The sequence below is a fragment of the Bactrocera tryoni genome, chromosome 5, assembly GCF_016617805.1.
Source record: "Bactrocera tryoni isolate S06 chromosome 5, CSIRO_BtryS06_freeze2, whole genome shotgun sequence".
Lineage (NCBI taxonomy): Eukaryota > Metazoa > Arthropoda > Insecta > Diptera > Tephritidae > Bactrocera > Bactrocera tryoni.
In genome coordinates, this window is record NC_052503.1 from 24,541,189 (window position 1) to 24,558,520 (window position 17,332).

Genomic DNA, 17,332 nt, shown 5'->3' on the forward strand with positions numbered 1-17,332 from the left:
ACTTATCGTCACCATAATCGGCCTACAGAGCGTTCTATTCACAAGATCATCACCTATCTTGAGAACCAGAATTCATTATTGGATAATATTCGCACGTGGTCTATTCGTCCTGCACACTGTGAAAAAATATAGCAGCCGTAGCTGAGAGTGTACTCGAAGACCGTGGAGAATCGGTTCAGCGCCGTTCGTAGCAACTCGGGTTGACGTATGGAACGACTTGGCGCATTTTACGTCGAGATATTAAAACGAAAGAGTAAAAAATACAACATGACTTTCCCAAGCGACATCGCTTCGCTTTAGCTGGTGATCTTGGCGACATTTGGTTTCAACAAGACGGCGTCACTTCCCACACATTGCATCAGCCATTGGATTTATTGAGAGAACACTTCGATGAGCAGATAATTTCACGTTTTGAGCCGCTCGATTGGTCATCAAGATCGTGTGATATCACCTCGTTAGACTTTTTCCTGTGGAGATAAAGTAAAGTCTATGCCGACAATCCCGCTTCGATTCAGGTCTTCGAGCAAAACGTCAAACGTATCATTCACCAGTTACCAGTCGAAATTTAAATTTGAAGTTTCTGTGTTTTTTCTTTAAACAAGTTGGGAACCTCGTAATGGGAATTGAAACTTTAAAAATTGAAATTTGTTAGAATTATAGGAAAGGCGGTTATTCAAACCTATCTTAAACTTGTTATAACTTCAATAAAAAGTTGTTCCAATCTTCCCACTATGTTTTTATGATTTCCACGACATAAAATGTATACAATTACTACTTATCTTTAGGGGGGTATTCTCGTCTAGAAATTAAAAAAAAATCGATTTTTTTTTTTATATTTTCAAAGTTTAACTATTCAATAATATGTGTTCAAGAGGATTTTTCAAAATTCAAATTATTTTCGGTGATATAGGCATTTTTCTGACCCGGCATCCAAACTGGTTCGGCCGGAACTAATCGAACAAAAGACTTTACGCGAAACTTTAAACACGGTTTTCTCAAAACTTACTTTTTCGGAACGATACCTACGATTTCTCAGGTTCTACTGGACCGATTTTCTTGAAATTTTCATAGAGTCTTCTTTATAGGCTTGTCTATGGTTGGAACTAGCCCCATCCCCAAACTTTTATTTCTATTATTTTTAAAAAATTCGAAATAGTCAGAAAAAGTGATCCAAAAAAAAACTTTTTTTCAGGCAGTCGCCATTTTGGGAAACAAATTTTTTCCTCACTTTTCCGTAGTTCCGGCCATTAGGACATTATTCTAGATTAATAATCTTTTTTTTTTGGTTTCAGATAACTAGGAGGTTTGAAATTTTTAGAGACCCCCCACTTAGTCAGCTCATAATTTTTGAAGTTTTTTACTTTTTTTAGTTTTTAATTTTTTCCTGCACTCTTCTAAAATTAACAAATAACTATTAAAAAAAAAATGGATAGTAAAAATATTAATTGCCTTTTTTACGACACTTTAAAAATTACCTGAAATTCATGATTCTAGACCAGGTAATTCATAAAAGTATTCACTTTCACTTTCATTATTTTCACTTTTTTTATAAAATTGTCTGCAGCTCTAGACCATTTGGGTCTCCATAATTGGTGTCGATTGTATTTTCTACGAGGATGAAGAGGTACTTGGGATTGGTTGTCAATAATCTAAGCAAGGGCTCTACTTTTTTCTTCTTCTTTACTTTAATTTTATTACTAATCATTAAACTCAGCACCAGTTCGCCACTCAAGATTTTTTTTATCTGGAAAACCTGAGCATGCTCAGTAAAACTAGCAGGAGATTTAATACGTTTTTCAAAATCTTAGAGATATATAAAAATATATCTCGAAAATATAAATTTTTCCCGATCAGGTCTTTAAATATAAGAATATAAGTCTCCGCAATCTATTACATTTATTATAATTCAAAAAAATTTAATTTTTTTCCTAAAACACACAGCATTACACAGCACTTACTTAAAATCTTTTGAAAAAGAAAACCGAAAAAAACTTTCAATCAAAAAAATTTTAGTCTTGCTTCAATTGAACGCTTGAAAACTGCTCAAAAATTCAAATTTATTTTTTCTCTTTTTTACTGCAAAACGAAACTTTCAAAAATATCAGCGAAAACGATCGGAGTAAGCGATATCGGCACACAAATGTTACCGATGGCGCAAAACGATTGCTTTCTAAGCATGAGTCAAGATTATCTCATCTGTACGACCATACACAAAGCGCGACAGTTGGGAGTTTTCACAGGCGAGACCTTCGTACGCATTACGCTCGACAAAGCGCATAGGACGACCAAGCCTTACTCGCGCTCCGAAAACCCCTACTACAATGAGGTAATGCAAATACAATCTCAGCGAAAAAAAAGTTAAATAAAACGTCTCTGCTCAGTATTTCGTCTTCGAAATCCGCTGCACGCTTACGGAGCTCTTGCGTTTAACAGTGCTGTACGAAGTACGTAAGCGGAATGCCTGCAAGAAAACCATGTCACATGGTGAATTACTGATAGATCTGCAGAGTGTTTGGAATCAACCGAATCGTTGTTTTTTCAAAAAGTGGGGTCGACTTGAGGCCTCCATTGCCGACGTTTCCAATAACACACCGGGTGCATGTAAGGGTTATCTGCAGATCGACTTGGCGATCGTGACACAAAACTCCGATCCCAATACTGTACTGAGACCACACGAAGATATGCTCGAGTTGAATCGGTGGCAAATTAATCAAGACTATGATAATATCGAGCGGTACGCGCGTGAGCGTAGAATATTGCTGAAATCTTTTCTAATTCTTTCTTCCTTAGCAATATGCTACAAAACGCAGATAATTCCATGCAGTGCAATATCCGTTATAATGTCACACTCTATAAGGCAGTGCTGACCAAGAAGAGTGACTATCTCATACAAGTATCCTTTGCTGGCAACCATGTACTTGTGACACCGTCCCATTCACCAATGACCTTTCATTTCTAAAGTTTAGATTCCATCCTTTCAAGGGCAAGACAAATGTTTGCAAGGCCACTACTCAACCGGAGTGGAACTACTCGGTGTGCTTCTCATGGACCTATCCATCCCTATCCCAAACTTTTGTCGTACAAATTCTCTCACACGAGCACCTACAATGGAAGGCAATCGCTGACTATGAGATACATTTCGATGAGATCGCTTTTAAAGGTTTCTTCACGCGCGTGGAATCAGTCTTATATTTTGCAATAACATTTATTCGTTAACTTGACTTAAATACATAATATTTTTTTCAGATAAGCCAGCCTTAGGTCCCACTTATGTACATTTTTATGATATATCAAATCCATTGCAATATCTGGGACGTCTTTTGGTGGAAGTCGATTCGGAGTGTCTCCCAGCCGGTCCGGCACGTGATCTCTTGACAAAACCTGTTGCGCCGTTAGACGAGAAACGTTGGTGGCAAGAAGAGACATTTCTGGTAGAATTTCTACCATTACAGGGTGACTTCCTGCACGGCAATTTTAGTAACTGTAAAATTACTATGAAATTGGCAGGTAATTCAAAAGCATTTTCTTATACCATATTTTTGTGAGCCTTTCCCAATCCAAGCAAAAATGTTGCTATTTTTCTGTTATTAATAAATCTTACTTCCAGAGAATTCCTCCAACTATGTGGAGTGCTTTCTAAAAAGTTATCCGGGTAAACATAACAATACTGGCACCAGTTTAAAATATTTTCGACAGGAATCACCATATAAAGCAGTCTATCTCAAAATCACAATGCCCGACAATCGCTACAAGTTCGATAGCGATTATTATATGCAAGAAATTCTGGACTTAATAGTAAAAGAAAAAGAAATTATTACTGAACTATTTTAATATTCCCATTTTCATTTACTCCGCACAGGAATCTGAGCTCGCCACTTTCAAACTCTTCCAAATCAAATACACCAATCAGTTTGTGCTGCAAGCCAAGTGCTTCAAGGCCATCATAATGAACTTGCAGAGTAAGCTGAAAGAAGGTGCCGAAGATAAGCGACTGGAATACACAGGCTTTAAAGAGACCACCATGTGGGATGCCAATCGATTGGTCTATGTTAATTCCTTTTTTGTTAGTGTGCAACTCACACCAAACCTTTGTCTATACGAAACTAAATCCCTTACGTTTTTACGCAGGAAAAGTTCCCTGAAAAGTTACGCGCTATGCGTCACAAGCTCAAGACAGCACCCGCTCCTCTCATCGAGCCTACCATTGCTGAAGTCGTCGATCAAATGGTTTTACATTCCAACGAGCTCAAGAGTCTTTTGGCCACTACACGACTACAGGATGAATGGCCGACACTTTTGATTATGCTCAGCGTATCGGGAAGGAATGATATTGCGGTGTGTCGTTTGAATGCCAAGTACTTTTTGAATGCGCCTCGAGATAAGTCAGCGAGTCCGAATAGTTTGTGCTGGCGCACCCGGAACTTCATTTTTAAGGTGAGATGGGTTCAGAAATAATAAGGGCAATATACCGGAGATACAGGAATTCCAACTTAATAAAATTCTCATCTCGTCATTTTAGGACATTCAATGTCAGCATAGCTGCATCAACTGTGGCTGCAATGTCGGCGTTATACAAGGCTCACTTGGTATTGTAGTGGATAGTGAACGTACCGAATACCTGGCCTCCATAACCAATGATTGGAAACAAACTGAATTGTACTATTGGTCCCCAATAATCCACTATACGGTTTATAAATGTCGCATTTTCATACATCAAGCCAAGATACGTCCGGGCAGCGACTCAAGTGGTCTCTGTGACGGCTATCTACGCGTAATATTCGGTTCACAGTGGGCGCAAACATCTACTGAAGAGTCCACACTCTCGCCAATATGGAATTGTGTGATCTGCTTCGATATGGTCGTATTTCCCGGCAGTCTACAGTGGTATCTGAAGAATCCACCACTTGTCGCAGTCGAGTTATACGATCGTGATCGCTTAACTGCTAACGATTATGTGGGTTGTGGTACTGTGCCGGTGTCGGTGATTAGTATGAAAGCGGCCGATGATAGTGCGCGTGAAGAACCTGAAAGTAGACTCAAGCCAAATAAAATGGTGAAGACACGTACTGCCATGCAGAAGTATCACAAATTGAAGGTTATTTCGCCGCCACCACTAACTTGGGTGCCAATTGCTCAGCACGGCAGTGTGAGAGCTGAGGTGTTGATGTCTGCGGAGCTTGTTGAAACCACCGAAGAAATCGGTAAAATGGAAATGCCAGATCCAACTATAACAATGAATATACCGACGAGCATAAAACCGATTATGAAAAACTTTGTGTGAGTAAAATTTTTGTGGGTTTCTAGTCTGAAAGTTCATTACTTTATGTTTTTTTATAGACTGGAGGTGGTATTCATTGGGTTTAGAAACTACACCAAAACGACTTTTGGTGGCCGACATCGTATTAAGGTCATGATGGGTGATCTTCTGCTGACAAGTGGCTTGTCTTCGACGCGCTTGAAGAACAGCATAAACTTCTTGGTCATATTCGCATCTGGAGTTGTCGTGAGTATATCAGATGGTGGAGAATTTGCAATTTTAAGAAGAACGCTCTGTAATTATTACACAAGATATATGTATATCTTTGCAGAGTCTTCCTGAACAACTCGAATACTGGCCCGCTATCATAGCCACCGATGTGTCCGTTTCGTCTAAAGGCGCTGAAACCACATTGGGCGCAGTTTTGATACCAGACTCGAAACGTTTTTTACAAGTAGACAAAACCGTGAAATGTGTACCGGCTACTCCGGGTGAAGAAGGTACCACAATGTTGCAGATTGGTGAGTTGGAAGACAGCGAAACTCAGCCATTACTGCATAGAGATAAACCGACTTTATTCCAACGAACTTTGGGCGTTTTCAAAAGATCTCAAGATCCCGCTAAACTGCCGCCCATCGATAACACGGACTTAACGCAAATAATCGATGAGGCGCAGTACAGTTGGTGGACAAAATATTACAATTCCATATACACATATCAAGTAAGCGACTTGAATTTTTTTACACGAAGCTTTTCAGTATCATCTTCCTTCTTAGGAAACTGGCGACCTCTCGCATTTGTATAAACATAGCCTGGTAATCTACCCAAACGAGTTGGAGCGCCAAGCCGATCTCGGTTACTTGCATGACTGGGCCGAGCCGGTAAAGCTGGTGCATGGCGTAAAGTACAAAAAGAACTCCATGCCGAAAGAGGAAACCTATGCTACGCTGAAACTAAATATTAAACTTGTGCCTTGCAAATGTGGTGCAAACGATGGTGGCGACGGCATTATGTTGCGGCCACTCGCGGCGGCACTAAATCCACGCTATCAAGCTGAGCTCCATACATTGACCGATCTAACAAAGATCATTGTACGCGTTTATGTGATACAGGGTGTACAATTGCGGCCGCATGATAAAAATTCTAAATCGGATGCTTATGTGAGATTGCACTTAGGCGGCAAAACGGTGGCCAATCGTGCACATTACGTGCCCAACGAGAGTAATCCGGTGTTCGGAAAATGTTTTCAACTGGACGCTGTGTTACCGAGGCAAGTGCATAGAAAAAGTTGTCACGATTATCGAGCCAGTTTTAGTCCTCTGCAATACCAGATGGAGTTCAGTTGCTAGGTACATGAGGAGTAGTTATGTATAACTGCATTTGACGCTAATTTTAACAGATTCTGTGGTCTCACTATCGATACTTCCTCCTGTGTATCATACCGTGGGGTCTCCAGGTTCATACAGCGTAGTCTTGCCAATGTGGAACAAGTGCACAAGAGATGCTCCATTGTTTCTTTGGTGCCTTGCTCTAGACATTTCCTGCAGTCTGCGCGATAAGTCAAAGACCAGTTAGTATTCCGATCATGTCCCTACAGTCTCTCCTATCGAGTGTAAATAAGAATTTTGTGTACCTCCGATCTACCGTTTTGCACATGACTTTTGATTTTCTTAACCATGTTTCTGTCCAGGTCGTGGTATAGACAATGCAAGGGTTTCTCAATGTTGACCACGTTTTCGGGTGTTGGCCGTACACCATTCTTGGCAATTTGGTCCAATCCAATCTGGCAGATGTTGACTCTAGAATTGCCTGTAGGTGCATTAGAGGCCAGCTCCGCGACTTTCGCAATAGCAAAACCCTCAACTAGAAATACACTGCAGTGGTTCGGCAACTTAAAAGACTACCGTATGCCTAACTCTGGACTTCATTGCAATTTTAATAGACTTTTTGAGAATCATGGTTCCTTGAAACGTCTCTGAATATTTTTTATTGTAAATTGTGTATATTTTATTTTCTGATATTCAAAGCCGAACAAGATTTTACACCGCTATTGGATGCGGTACCATACTTTGTATCCTAACCCAATCTGATTTTCATGTTGTTCCAAGAGGTTTTTGGCACCTATATTTCATAAATCTCCCTAAACGGTTTTATTTATTTATACTTTTCAAATAATCATCCTTTTTTAGAGACAATATGTTGGAGGTCTCTGTCTTCGACCGAAATTTATTTACCGACGACTATATCGGTTCCACTTATATAGATTTGGAAGATCGCTGGCGTACCAAACATCACGCAGCTGTGGGCATATCGAAGGAATATTCAAAGTAGGTATTAGTCAAATTAATATTTACTCTTTTAACGATTTTAATTATTAGAAATGAAAAATAAATACAATACTCTTACAGAAGCGGCTACAACAAATGGCGTAATATTGCCACACCTTTCGAAATACTTTCAGAGCTTTGTTCCCAGCGCGATTTACCGCCACCGAAATTCCTTGAACAACGCATTGAGGTGGATGGTGTGAAGTTTAAGGACGAAACGAGACTTGCGTTGGGTTTGTTACTTTCGTTCTACGAATTTTGGTTTTAGATCTATTCCTAAGAGTTCCTTGAAGTTTTAATACTTTCTTGATACCAAGGTTAATACTTGTACACAATTTTTCATATCAGTTGATATTCATAAGAAACTCTAATTTGTGAGCCATTTTTTCTTTTGATTCTGATGTCTCCACCGACAATAAAGTTAGCGTAACAATTTATACTCCCACCACAAATGTATTATTACAGAATCACCACACCTAGCACAATTGCTTTGCATATAATCTATTTCGTCTCCATTTTCATCCTTTAGGCGAGGAGTTACAGGAGCGTCTAAGCCTAACAGCTCTACATCATTTGGATCAGCTACCATCCTTCGGCTACAAGTTGGTGCCAGAGCATGTTGAAACAAGGACATTGTATCGACGCGATTGTCCCGGTATAGAACAGGTAAGAAACTTTGAAACTTAATTTTTCCTAGTTCTAGACGGGTCGATTGGTTACTACCAAATAAAGGTTGCATAAAACAAATAAAATTGTAGGGATTTGATAGCAGTGAGACTAATGTATAGGATATTTGTAGAAATACGAAATCGAAAGAGGAAGATTAAAAAAACAATTAACCTATATTTCGATGAGACATAGGATCATTAATTTTAAGGGATTTGTTATTAATGTTTGACAGCTGGAAGTAATATATATAGTAGTCGAAAAAGTTTTTTCGTATTTTGTCAATAGCTGTCGTTGCAGTCGTATATCTCCAGTGCTACCAGTCACATTGTGTCATAACATATAGTGTTGGAAAGGTGAGATTTTAATTCATTTAATCAAACCACCAAAAAATTAAATTTGGGGAAGTTGAAAAAAGTTGCAACTGTTCAAAAATGAGTGAAAATAATGGGGAAATTCGCTATACTTTGAAATTTATGAACTGAAATTTACGAAGAAATTTACGAAGCTGTATCAGATCGTGTAGCACAAGAATGGTTCGCTCGCTTCCGTTCTGGAAATTTGGATGTGAAAAATAATGCACCTCGCTCTGGTCGACCTATCGTTGGAAAAGTCAATGAAATTATGGAAAAGATTGACCAGGACCGGCAAATAAGCAGCCATGACATCGCTAAGCAACTTAACATGCATCATCAAACGGTTTTGAACCATTTAAAAAAGGCTGGCACAAAAAGAAGCTGGATGTTTGGGTACCAGATGGATTGTCTGTGAAAAATTTAATGGACCGAATTAACATCTGCGATTCTTTGCTGAAATGAAATGAAATCGAAGCATTTCTGAAGCGAATGGAACAGGCGACGAAAAGTGGATCAAATACGACAATAATGTGCGAAAAAGAACATGGTTCAAGCGTGGTGAAGCTCAACAAATGGTCGCAAAGCCAGGATTGACGCCTCGAAAGGTTATGCTGAGTGTTTGGTGGGATTGGTATGGAATCATCCACTATGAGCTGCTCCAGCTTGGTCGAACGATTGATTCTACATTTGGCTGTCAATAACTGATGAGATTGAAGCAATCAATCGAAAAAAGCGGCCCGAAACGAACAACAGAAAGAGCTTCGTCTTCCATCAGGACGACGCTAAACCACACACATCTTTAATGACTCGGCCAAAACTGGGAGAGCTTGGCTGGGAAGTTTATTCCAGACATTGCACCATCGGATTACCATTTGTTTCGGAACTACCTTTATGGAGTGAAATTGGCTTCAAGAGAAGCCCAGAAAAGTTTTACACTGATGGAATAATGTCTCTAGCGGAAAAATGTGGTGAAAAAAGTGGTCGAAAAGATCGTAAATATTTGGTTTATTAAAGTTTATTATAAACACAAAAACAAAAATAAGTTCAAGAAATACGAAAAGACTTTTTCGACTACCCAATATAGTAATAACTGTTCCAAAAATAAATGAATGGAGTTTCTTGAGACATTAAGTTATCTATTTTTACCTCTTTTCGTAATGGTTGGAGTCGATCACTGCCACTAAGACCGACCAGAGTTCGATCCCTGTACTGACAAATATAAAAACTGTTTTTTTTTTTGTTGCTCAAAATTAAATTCTTTACCAAATAACAATTTCTTTCTTTTTCACATTATTTCAGGGCAAAATTCAACTATGGGTTGAGCTCTACGAGGGTAACTTAAATATACCGCCACCCATTGATATCACGCCGCATCCACCGCAAACTTACGAATTGCGTGTGGTCGTCTACGGTTGTGCTGACATAACGTTGGATGAACGCAATATATTTGGCAAAAAGATGAGCGATATCGGCGTGAAAGGGTGAGTAAACATAGGGGTGTATTACAAATTCGTTAGTTACACATAATTATTGAGAATCTCAAATCTAATCAGTAGCTCATTAAATTATTTAAAAAATAAAATCGCGTATTTCCTTTCACTACTTCATTATTCACTAATTAACAGCATTTACAATACTTTTATGAATAATACTCAAAAAAACAAGCTTTATTAATACTAATACTGAATTGCAGCTGGTGCGCGGATAAGGAACAATCGCAGGCCACCGATATCCATTACCGTTCGTTGAATGGAGAGGCCACTTTTAATTGGCGCATGCTCTTCCCCATCAAATACTCCGCCAATGAGGATATGGTGAGTAATGATTACCTTCATTAATTTCGCTCTTTTGTTTTTTTTATTTTTTTCTAACTGTTCGCGGCTCATTTAGTTAATGAGCGCTGAGTAAAAATATGCGTATACGAGCTTGTGGCACAAAGTATTGTTTTCAAATAAAAATTTCACTATTAAATAGAAAGTAATGCAAAAACAAATATATTATGGGAAGAGTAAAGTGTTGATGGGTTGAAGTTTGGTACGCAATACAAGTCACTCTCTTTGTTATTCGATATTTTTTTGAGATAAAAGAATTAAGCATTAATTAATGCGCATTAAATATATATTTTATGGATATGTATATGTGCAACCGTAATCACAAGCTTTTAGAACAAAATATGAGCATGCTCTAGATTTTTCCAGATGTGAACAAACTGTTGACTGTTTCCAGGAATTCAGAATTTTTTTTTAACTTTTTTTATAAAAGACTTATATATAACCACATAAATAAATATCACTCTTCAACCGCGACTTGCCTGAATAACCTCTCTTTATTATACATACAAATGCGTCCAAGTATCCGGTGGTCAACTTTGTCATAAGAAAGTCCGAAGTTTGTTGACTCACATTTTGTGCGTCAAATTATTACACATATGTATGTATATTAATTTCTGCAATTTCTCGGCAAGCCATAAATATTTATGAATTAAGCTTTGAAGTGTCGGAAAATATTAGTACAAGAAAAATAGAGAAATAAATAATGTATGAATTCAAGAAACGACATACTGACTTTAAGATTATGTTGAAGTTGGTTAGAAATGTATCTGTACTTTGCGCATATACTGTTAAACAAGTTTCGGAAATAATACAAATAACGGGTGATCCAAGTAGAGGTACTTTTTTCAATAGCCTTTTTTGACAGAGTCATGTCAAGCTGTCATTTTATTTTCGTTTAGTATTATTTGGCATTTCATCATGAAAAGACTTACTACGTCTGAACAAAACGTTTACAAATCCTTCAAATTTGTTTCGAAAATTCAAGTCGTATAAAGACTGCGTTTCATGCGCTTAGCTCAAGTTATGGTCAACATAACCAGCCTACTGAGCGTGCTATTCGGAACACCATCTCTCATCTTGAGATCCAGCACTCATTATTGGATAATATTCTTCATTCCATGAAGAAAGTATGGCAGTCGTAGTTGAGAGTTTGACGCCGTTCGCAACAACTCGGTCTGACGACTGATGACTGAACAACTCGGATTTACGTCGAAATCTTAAATTGAAAGCATACAAAATACAGCTTGTGCAAGAACTGAAGCCGCTCGACCATCCACATCGATTCGCTCTATGGGCTTTTGAGAAGTTCCAAGAAGATCAAACGTTATCGAGCCAAATTTTGTTCAGCGATGAAAGCCATTTCTGGCTCAACGGATATGGATAAACAAGCAATATTTACCGTATTTGGTTTTTAAGAGTAACCTGAAGAGATTCAAGAACTGCCATTTCATCTAGAAAAAACAACTTGTTTCTTCAAAAATGATGCCAGTGAGAACGTAACCGTCAATGGCGACCGTTTCCTTGCCATGATAATCGACTATTTTAGTCCTAAAATTGAAGCTCGTGATCGCGTAGACATTTGATTTCAAAAAGACGGCGCCCCTTTCCACACATCGCATCAATCAATGGATTTATTGAGATAACATTTCGAGGAGCAGATAATTTCTCGTTTTGGGCCTGTCGATTGGCCACCAAGATCGTGTGATATCACACCGTTAGCCTTTTTCCTGTGGGAATATGTAATATCTAAAGTCCATGTGGACAATACCTCTTCAATTCAGACCTTGGAGCTACGCATCACACTGTCACTCGTCAGTTACCAGTCGAAATTGGACTCAACGGATGGACCATCTGAGACGTAGCCGCCGCCAACATTTGAAAGAGATAATCCTCAAAAAATAAACGCCAAAGAGATTTCTTTCGAATGATACAAAAATTCCTCATTAAATTTGAAGAGTCTGTGTTTTTCTTTAAATAAAGTGGACCATCTGATCACCCTTTAATTGCAAACTGCAAGTATTTCATAGAGTTTCTCCCACTTTGGTTGATCTAACCGTTGAGGTTTCAGAACTAAGATGTTATGGATCTTGCATTTTTGGAACATTTTAATGAAACCAAGTTTGCATGCCCCCATGACATCAATTAATATGTACCAAACATCAACCTCAAACAATTTACAATTTATTCTAATAATTATTATAATTGCTTATAATCATACTAAAACTTTTCGAAGTCTTGCAGAAAAGTCGAAATATCCACACCTCGCACACAATGAGTGTTTCTTACTAGTGATCGTCCCAAGAGTAAATCCCAAAACTACACAAATTCCTTCTTCTTCTTTATTGGCGTCGTTCTTCCTTTTCGCTGTTTGGCACCAATTGGAGATATCAAGTCTAGCCAGGTCCTTCTCCACCTGGTCTTTCCAACGGAGTGGAGGTCTTTCTCTTCAGTCAGTTGTTGATTTTCCAGGTCTAAAGCCACACTAATACGGTCCAAACAGTTTGTTGCCTGTGGGCTTTAATCTTTCACACAATACGCTCAATAGAACTGCGTCCGACCATATTCTACAAAAAAGCTGATGCTTGAGGCTTCTATTAACGACCCAAACCAGAAAAAGTCTCAGGTGATGACTTGAGAAAAACTCACACCAATCTTTTTCTAAGCCGAATACAGATGCATTTAGAAGGTTCGCTGAGGAAGCCACAAGCAGGCCTTTACATAAACAGATCGTCTTCTGATCATATAGTAACATTCCGTTTTATGCTGGAGCAAATCAACGAGTAACAAACAAATAAATACACCTGTTTTGTAGACTGCAGCTGTTGATAGTATAGAACGTGCGTATTTTAAAAAACTACTTCGAGCCAAAAGTTCAAACTACGAAATAAAAACTAGTACCTTATTTAAAGAATTTTTTTAACAAAATATACTAGCTTAGGAAGTGACACATAAGTGATACTTGAAAGACGCGCAGAATTATGATGCAACGTTTTTTCAGCTGCCTTCACCTTACTGCCTTATTACTTATGATTGCATACATAAATATGTATATTTACTGTTATAATTATATGAAAATGACCCCAACAATTACAACTTTTCCGTCTCATCCACAGATGGTGATCAAAGTCAAAAGTGGCGTACTCAACGAATATGAAGTAAAGCATCCGCCTATTTTATACCTTCAAGTCTGGGACAATGATTTCATAACGAAAAATGAATTTCTCGGTATGCTCGAATTGAATTTGTCGAACTTTCCTGAACCGTGCACGAATCGGCGCTTTTGCACACTCACCAATGAGTTTGGTGGTATTAAATTACCCGAACCACTGGCTCGTTTACATGCCATAGCACAGCGTCGCCGTCCGCCGGTCAATTTGTTCGCCAAGAAGCGTGTACGCGGTTGGTTTCCATTGCATGGACAAATCGATCAGATGTCCAAGGATAAGCGACTCAAGGAGCAGATGCGCTCGCAAACCGTAAGCTGGGTGTTCCAATAGTGACCTTCATATATGAATTTGTTGTTTCTTTAATTTTAGGGTAAAATCGAAGTCGAATTGGAAATTCTTACCGAGGCGGAAGCAGCTGCGAATCCAGTTGGTGTAGGTCGCAATCCTCCAAACGCGCTAGCCAATCCGTCGTAAGTAGAGTATGAGAGCAATATTAAGATTTTTTTCTTATTTTTGGTAATTCTTTAAAGGCGCCCCGACACCTCTTTTAATCCATTCACAAATCCCTTGAAAGCTTTCCAAAAAATCCTGCTTCCCGTGATTGTCAAAGGTCTCATCATACTTGGCGTAAGCGCCCTTGTTATTCTGATTCTTGTGCAGTTCTTCTCAAACCTTCCGTATAAATTATTGGGTTTGCGTTGAGTTGATCACTTATTGTTTTCTTTTCTAGTCGTTGTTTACAGTTATATGCTATATATTTGAATATTAGATCTTATTTCAAGATTTTCTTAGTGGTGTAAAAATACATATTAATTTTGTTTTATAAGTATCGTAAGCGTATTTTTATTTTGGAAAATTTAATGAATCCAATGTTGATCCACAGATTCGGATAAATAATAATATAGTTTTACCAGCATTTGAAGGAGTTTCTCGCTCTTTGATCTTTGCAAGTTGCAAGAGTATGAAATGTTCGGTTACACCCGAACTGAGCTCTTCCTTACTTGTTTTAGGTTAATTTTCTATGACAAATCTTACAGCTTTCTTTCGAATTTTGGACTCTACCATGGTTAGCAATCTTCTACAATGGGTTTCGTCTCCTATATCCCGGATGTTCATATCGAATGATAACATAGTAGTAGACAAGTTTTGGAAAATATCTTTAAACTCTGATTTATATTCACATATCGAACTTATATACGAAAACACTTTTTAAGGTTAAGACTTCCATGTACCAATCACCCCTTGAATATTGGAAATTTCTCACCAAGATATGTTATTAATCGTTGTATGATCTCTATATCCATGATAACATGGATAATAAACTATAAGAGATTTTCGAAGGTTTAGATTGTGGAAATTTACTAGAATAGGGTTGCCATCTCTTAGATTTTTTAGTCGGATAAATGGTAAAAATAAATGAAACATTAAAATGTGGGCAACAAACTAAATAGCTTCACGAATGCTTTCAGTTCAAAATATACCAGGGCGGTGTTGCCATATGTTTCAACCTTTTTTTAATAATTGATAGAATAAACGACTCTTTACCGTAAGAGAACCAAACTAAAAAGATTTTGAAAGATTTACCGTTGAAAATATTTTCGAGTAGTGTTGCCACGTGTTTAGTGAGCAAAAAATGAATTGTTAAAATAAGCAAGACATTACAATATGAGTATCAAACTTAAAATTTTTTGGAATGTTTACACAAATTTTTTCAAAATATGTTCGAAAGAGGTTGCCATTTATTTTTTTTTTAACAAATAAATTGTTAAACATCCGAAACATTACAATATGGGTATCAAACTAAACGGCTATACAAATTCCTATAGTTTAAAATATGTTTGGGTTGGGTTGCCATCTGCTTATTATTATTTTTTTTTTTGATATTTTAATGGTTAAAAGAAACGAAACATTACAGTATGGGTATCCAACTAAAGAGATTGACAAGTTTTACATTCCAAAATATGCTTAAGGAGGGTTGCCACATGTTTAATTTTTCAACACATAAATTGTTGAAATAAGCGACACATAACAATACTAATATAAAACTAGATATCTTTACGAATGTTTACAGCTGCTTGAGTAGGGTTGCCAGATACCTAATATTTTTACCCAATTAAATTGATAAGGTAACGAAATTTGTGCATCAAACGTAGAATACGGTTTACAGTTTAAATATATGTATAATATTGATCAGGGTTGCCACCTACTAAATTTGTATCACATGAAATGATAGAATAAATTAAAGATTACATTATTATGGATATCAAATTAATAAAATTAAATTGCAGTTAAAAATGTTGAGTATTGAATGGGGTTGCCACCTGTTTAATTTTTTAGTTCACTTAAATTTAAAAAAAAAATTCAGTACAACCATATGGGCACAAATTAAATTCTAAAAAAATTTGTTTGTGAAAAGCTGCCACCTGTTTGAAAATTTTAATAAAATGAATTTTAATTGTCATCTCATATTATACATGTGTGTATATATAAAATAAGTTATTTAATTTTTTATGCGGTGTTGCCACCTGTTTAAAATTTTTAATTTAAAAATTTGTAATTTTGGATTATAATATAATTATATATACACTTTGAAAGGTATTTGGCGACTGTGAAGCAGACAAACTATCTAGAGCACTATGAGAGGTACTTGAAGCGACGTTTATTTTTTTTTGTGGGCATTTCTAGGTGGCAGTAAAACTTATTAAGTACTCGGAAAACTTAACACTGTCTATAAAGGGCTTCCACTATAACAAAGGCTTACTTAAGAAGTTAAAAACCCGTTCTCACGGTTCGGAACAAATAGCAACGATATAATACAGTCCACACAAGTTTTAAACAAACATACTCTAGGGATACTGATATTCCATGTTCTTCGGAGCAGTAGTAGTTATAACTGAACAGGTTATAGTAAGTTTTTCACGATGTTTGTGACATTTAAAGGGAAACGTCAGAGACCCTACATAGTATATATGTGCCCGTCTGTCTCTCCGTTTGTATGTAGCCTATAGCTGCCCTACAAAGTGAACGATCGGAATAAAGTGCTTCCATTAAAAACTTTTTCATTTATGAATGAGGTGCAAGCTCTGAAGAAATTGTTCAGATGGAGTCACTATAGAATGTAGCTGTCATACAAACTGAACGGTAAGAATAAAATGGAAAACGTTTTCATTTGACGAGGGTAATTATCTGGCTTACGCCGATGATATTGATATCATTGGCCTCAACAACAGCGTCGTTAGTTCTGCTTTCTCCAGCATGAATAAGGAAGCGAAGCAAATGGGTCTGGTAGTGAACGAGAGAAAAACGAAATGTCTACTGTCATCAAACAAACAGCCGTCACACTCGCGATTTGACTTCGACGTCACTGTTGACAGTCATAACTTCGATAATTTCGTTTACCTTGGAACCAACATCAACACCAACAACAAAGTCAGCCTCGAAATCCAACGTAGATTAAGTCTTGCCAACAAGTGCTATTCAAACTGAGTAGGCAATTGAGCAATAAAGTTCCTCATTTTCCTCGTCCTGTTATAAGGTTGCAGAGGCACGGACGATATAACATCTAACCTGTCGTGGTTTCTCGAGAGAAAGAATAGGAGGAAGCAAAGTAAGAGAAAGACATCCACTTCTTTAGAAAGACCACCTGGAAAAGGACGTGGCTACACTTGGAATCTCCAATTGGCGCCAAACAGCGAAAAGGTAAAACGAATGGCGCGCTGTTGTAAAC

At 37.5% G+C, this 17,332-nt stretch overlaps 1 protein-coding gene across 2 annotated transcripts; it reads left to right on the plus strand.

Moving 5' to 3' along the window:
• Positions 1–2,129: 2,129 nt before the first annotated feature.
• On the plus strand, positions 2,130–14,325 carry LOC120777796 (otoferlin). 2 transcript variants are annotated; one of them, XM_040109328.1, is made up of 20 exons: positions 2,130–2,326; positions 2,382–2,734; positions 2,791–2,914; positions 2,983–3,160; positions 3,247–3,507; positions 3,608–3,795; positions 3,860–4,063; positions 4,129–4,434; positions 4,520–5,277; positions 5,338–5,503; positions 5,589–5,978; positions 6,034–6,527; positions 7,447–7,584; positions 7,666–7,817; positions 8,114–8,250; positions 9,906–10,087; positions 10,300–10,420; positions 13,552–13,914; positions 13,975–14,075; positions 14,136–14,325. In XM_040109328.1, exons 1-20 carry the CDS (start codon positions 2,141–2,143, stop codon positions 14,305–14,307), a joined length of 4,974 nt encoding a protein of 1,657 aa, XP_039965262.1. In that variant the 5' UTR covers positions 2,130–2,140; the 3' UTR covers positions 14,308–14,325. The 2 variants fall into 2 exon arrangements, with proteins under 2 accessions (XP_039965262.1, XP_039965261.1); XM_040109327.1 differs by having other exon boundaries at positions 2,791–2,893; positions 2,962–3,160.
• The last annotated feature ends 3,007 nt before the right edge of the window (positions 14,326–17,332 follow it).

What these genes read in the sequence shown, in the direction of transcription:
- LOC120777796 (XM_040109328.1), top strand. Translation starts at nt 2,141, where the DNA reads ATGTTACCGATGGCGCAAAACGATTGCTTTCTAAGCATGAGTCAAGAT. An exon ending in AATTACTATGAAATTGGCAG is followed by an intron (nt 3,508 to 3,607) that starts GTAATTCAAAAG and finishes TCTTACTTCCAG; the next exon opens with AGAATTCCTCCAACTATGTG. An exon ending in TCTATGTTAATTCCTTTTTT is followed by an intron (nt 4,064 to 4,128) that starts GTTAGTGTGCAA and finishes GTTTTTACGCAG; the next exon opens with GAAAAGTTCCCTGAAAAGTT.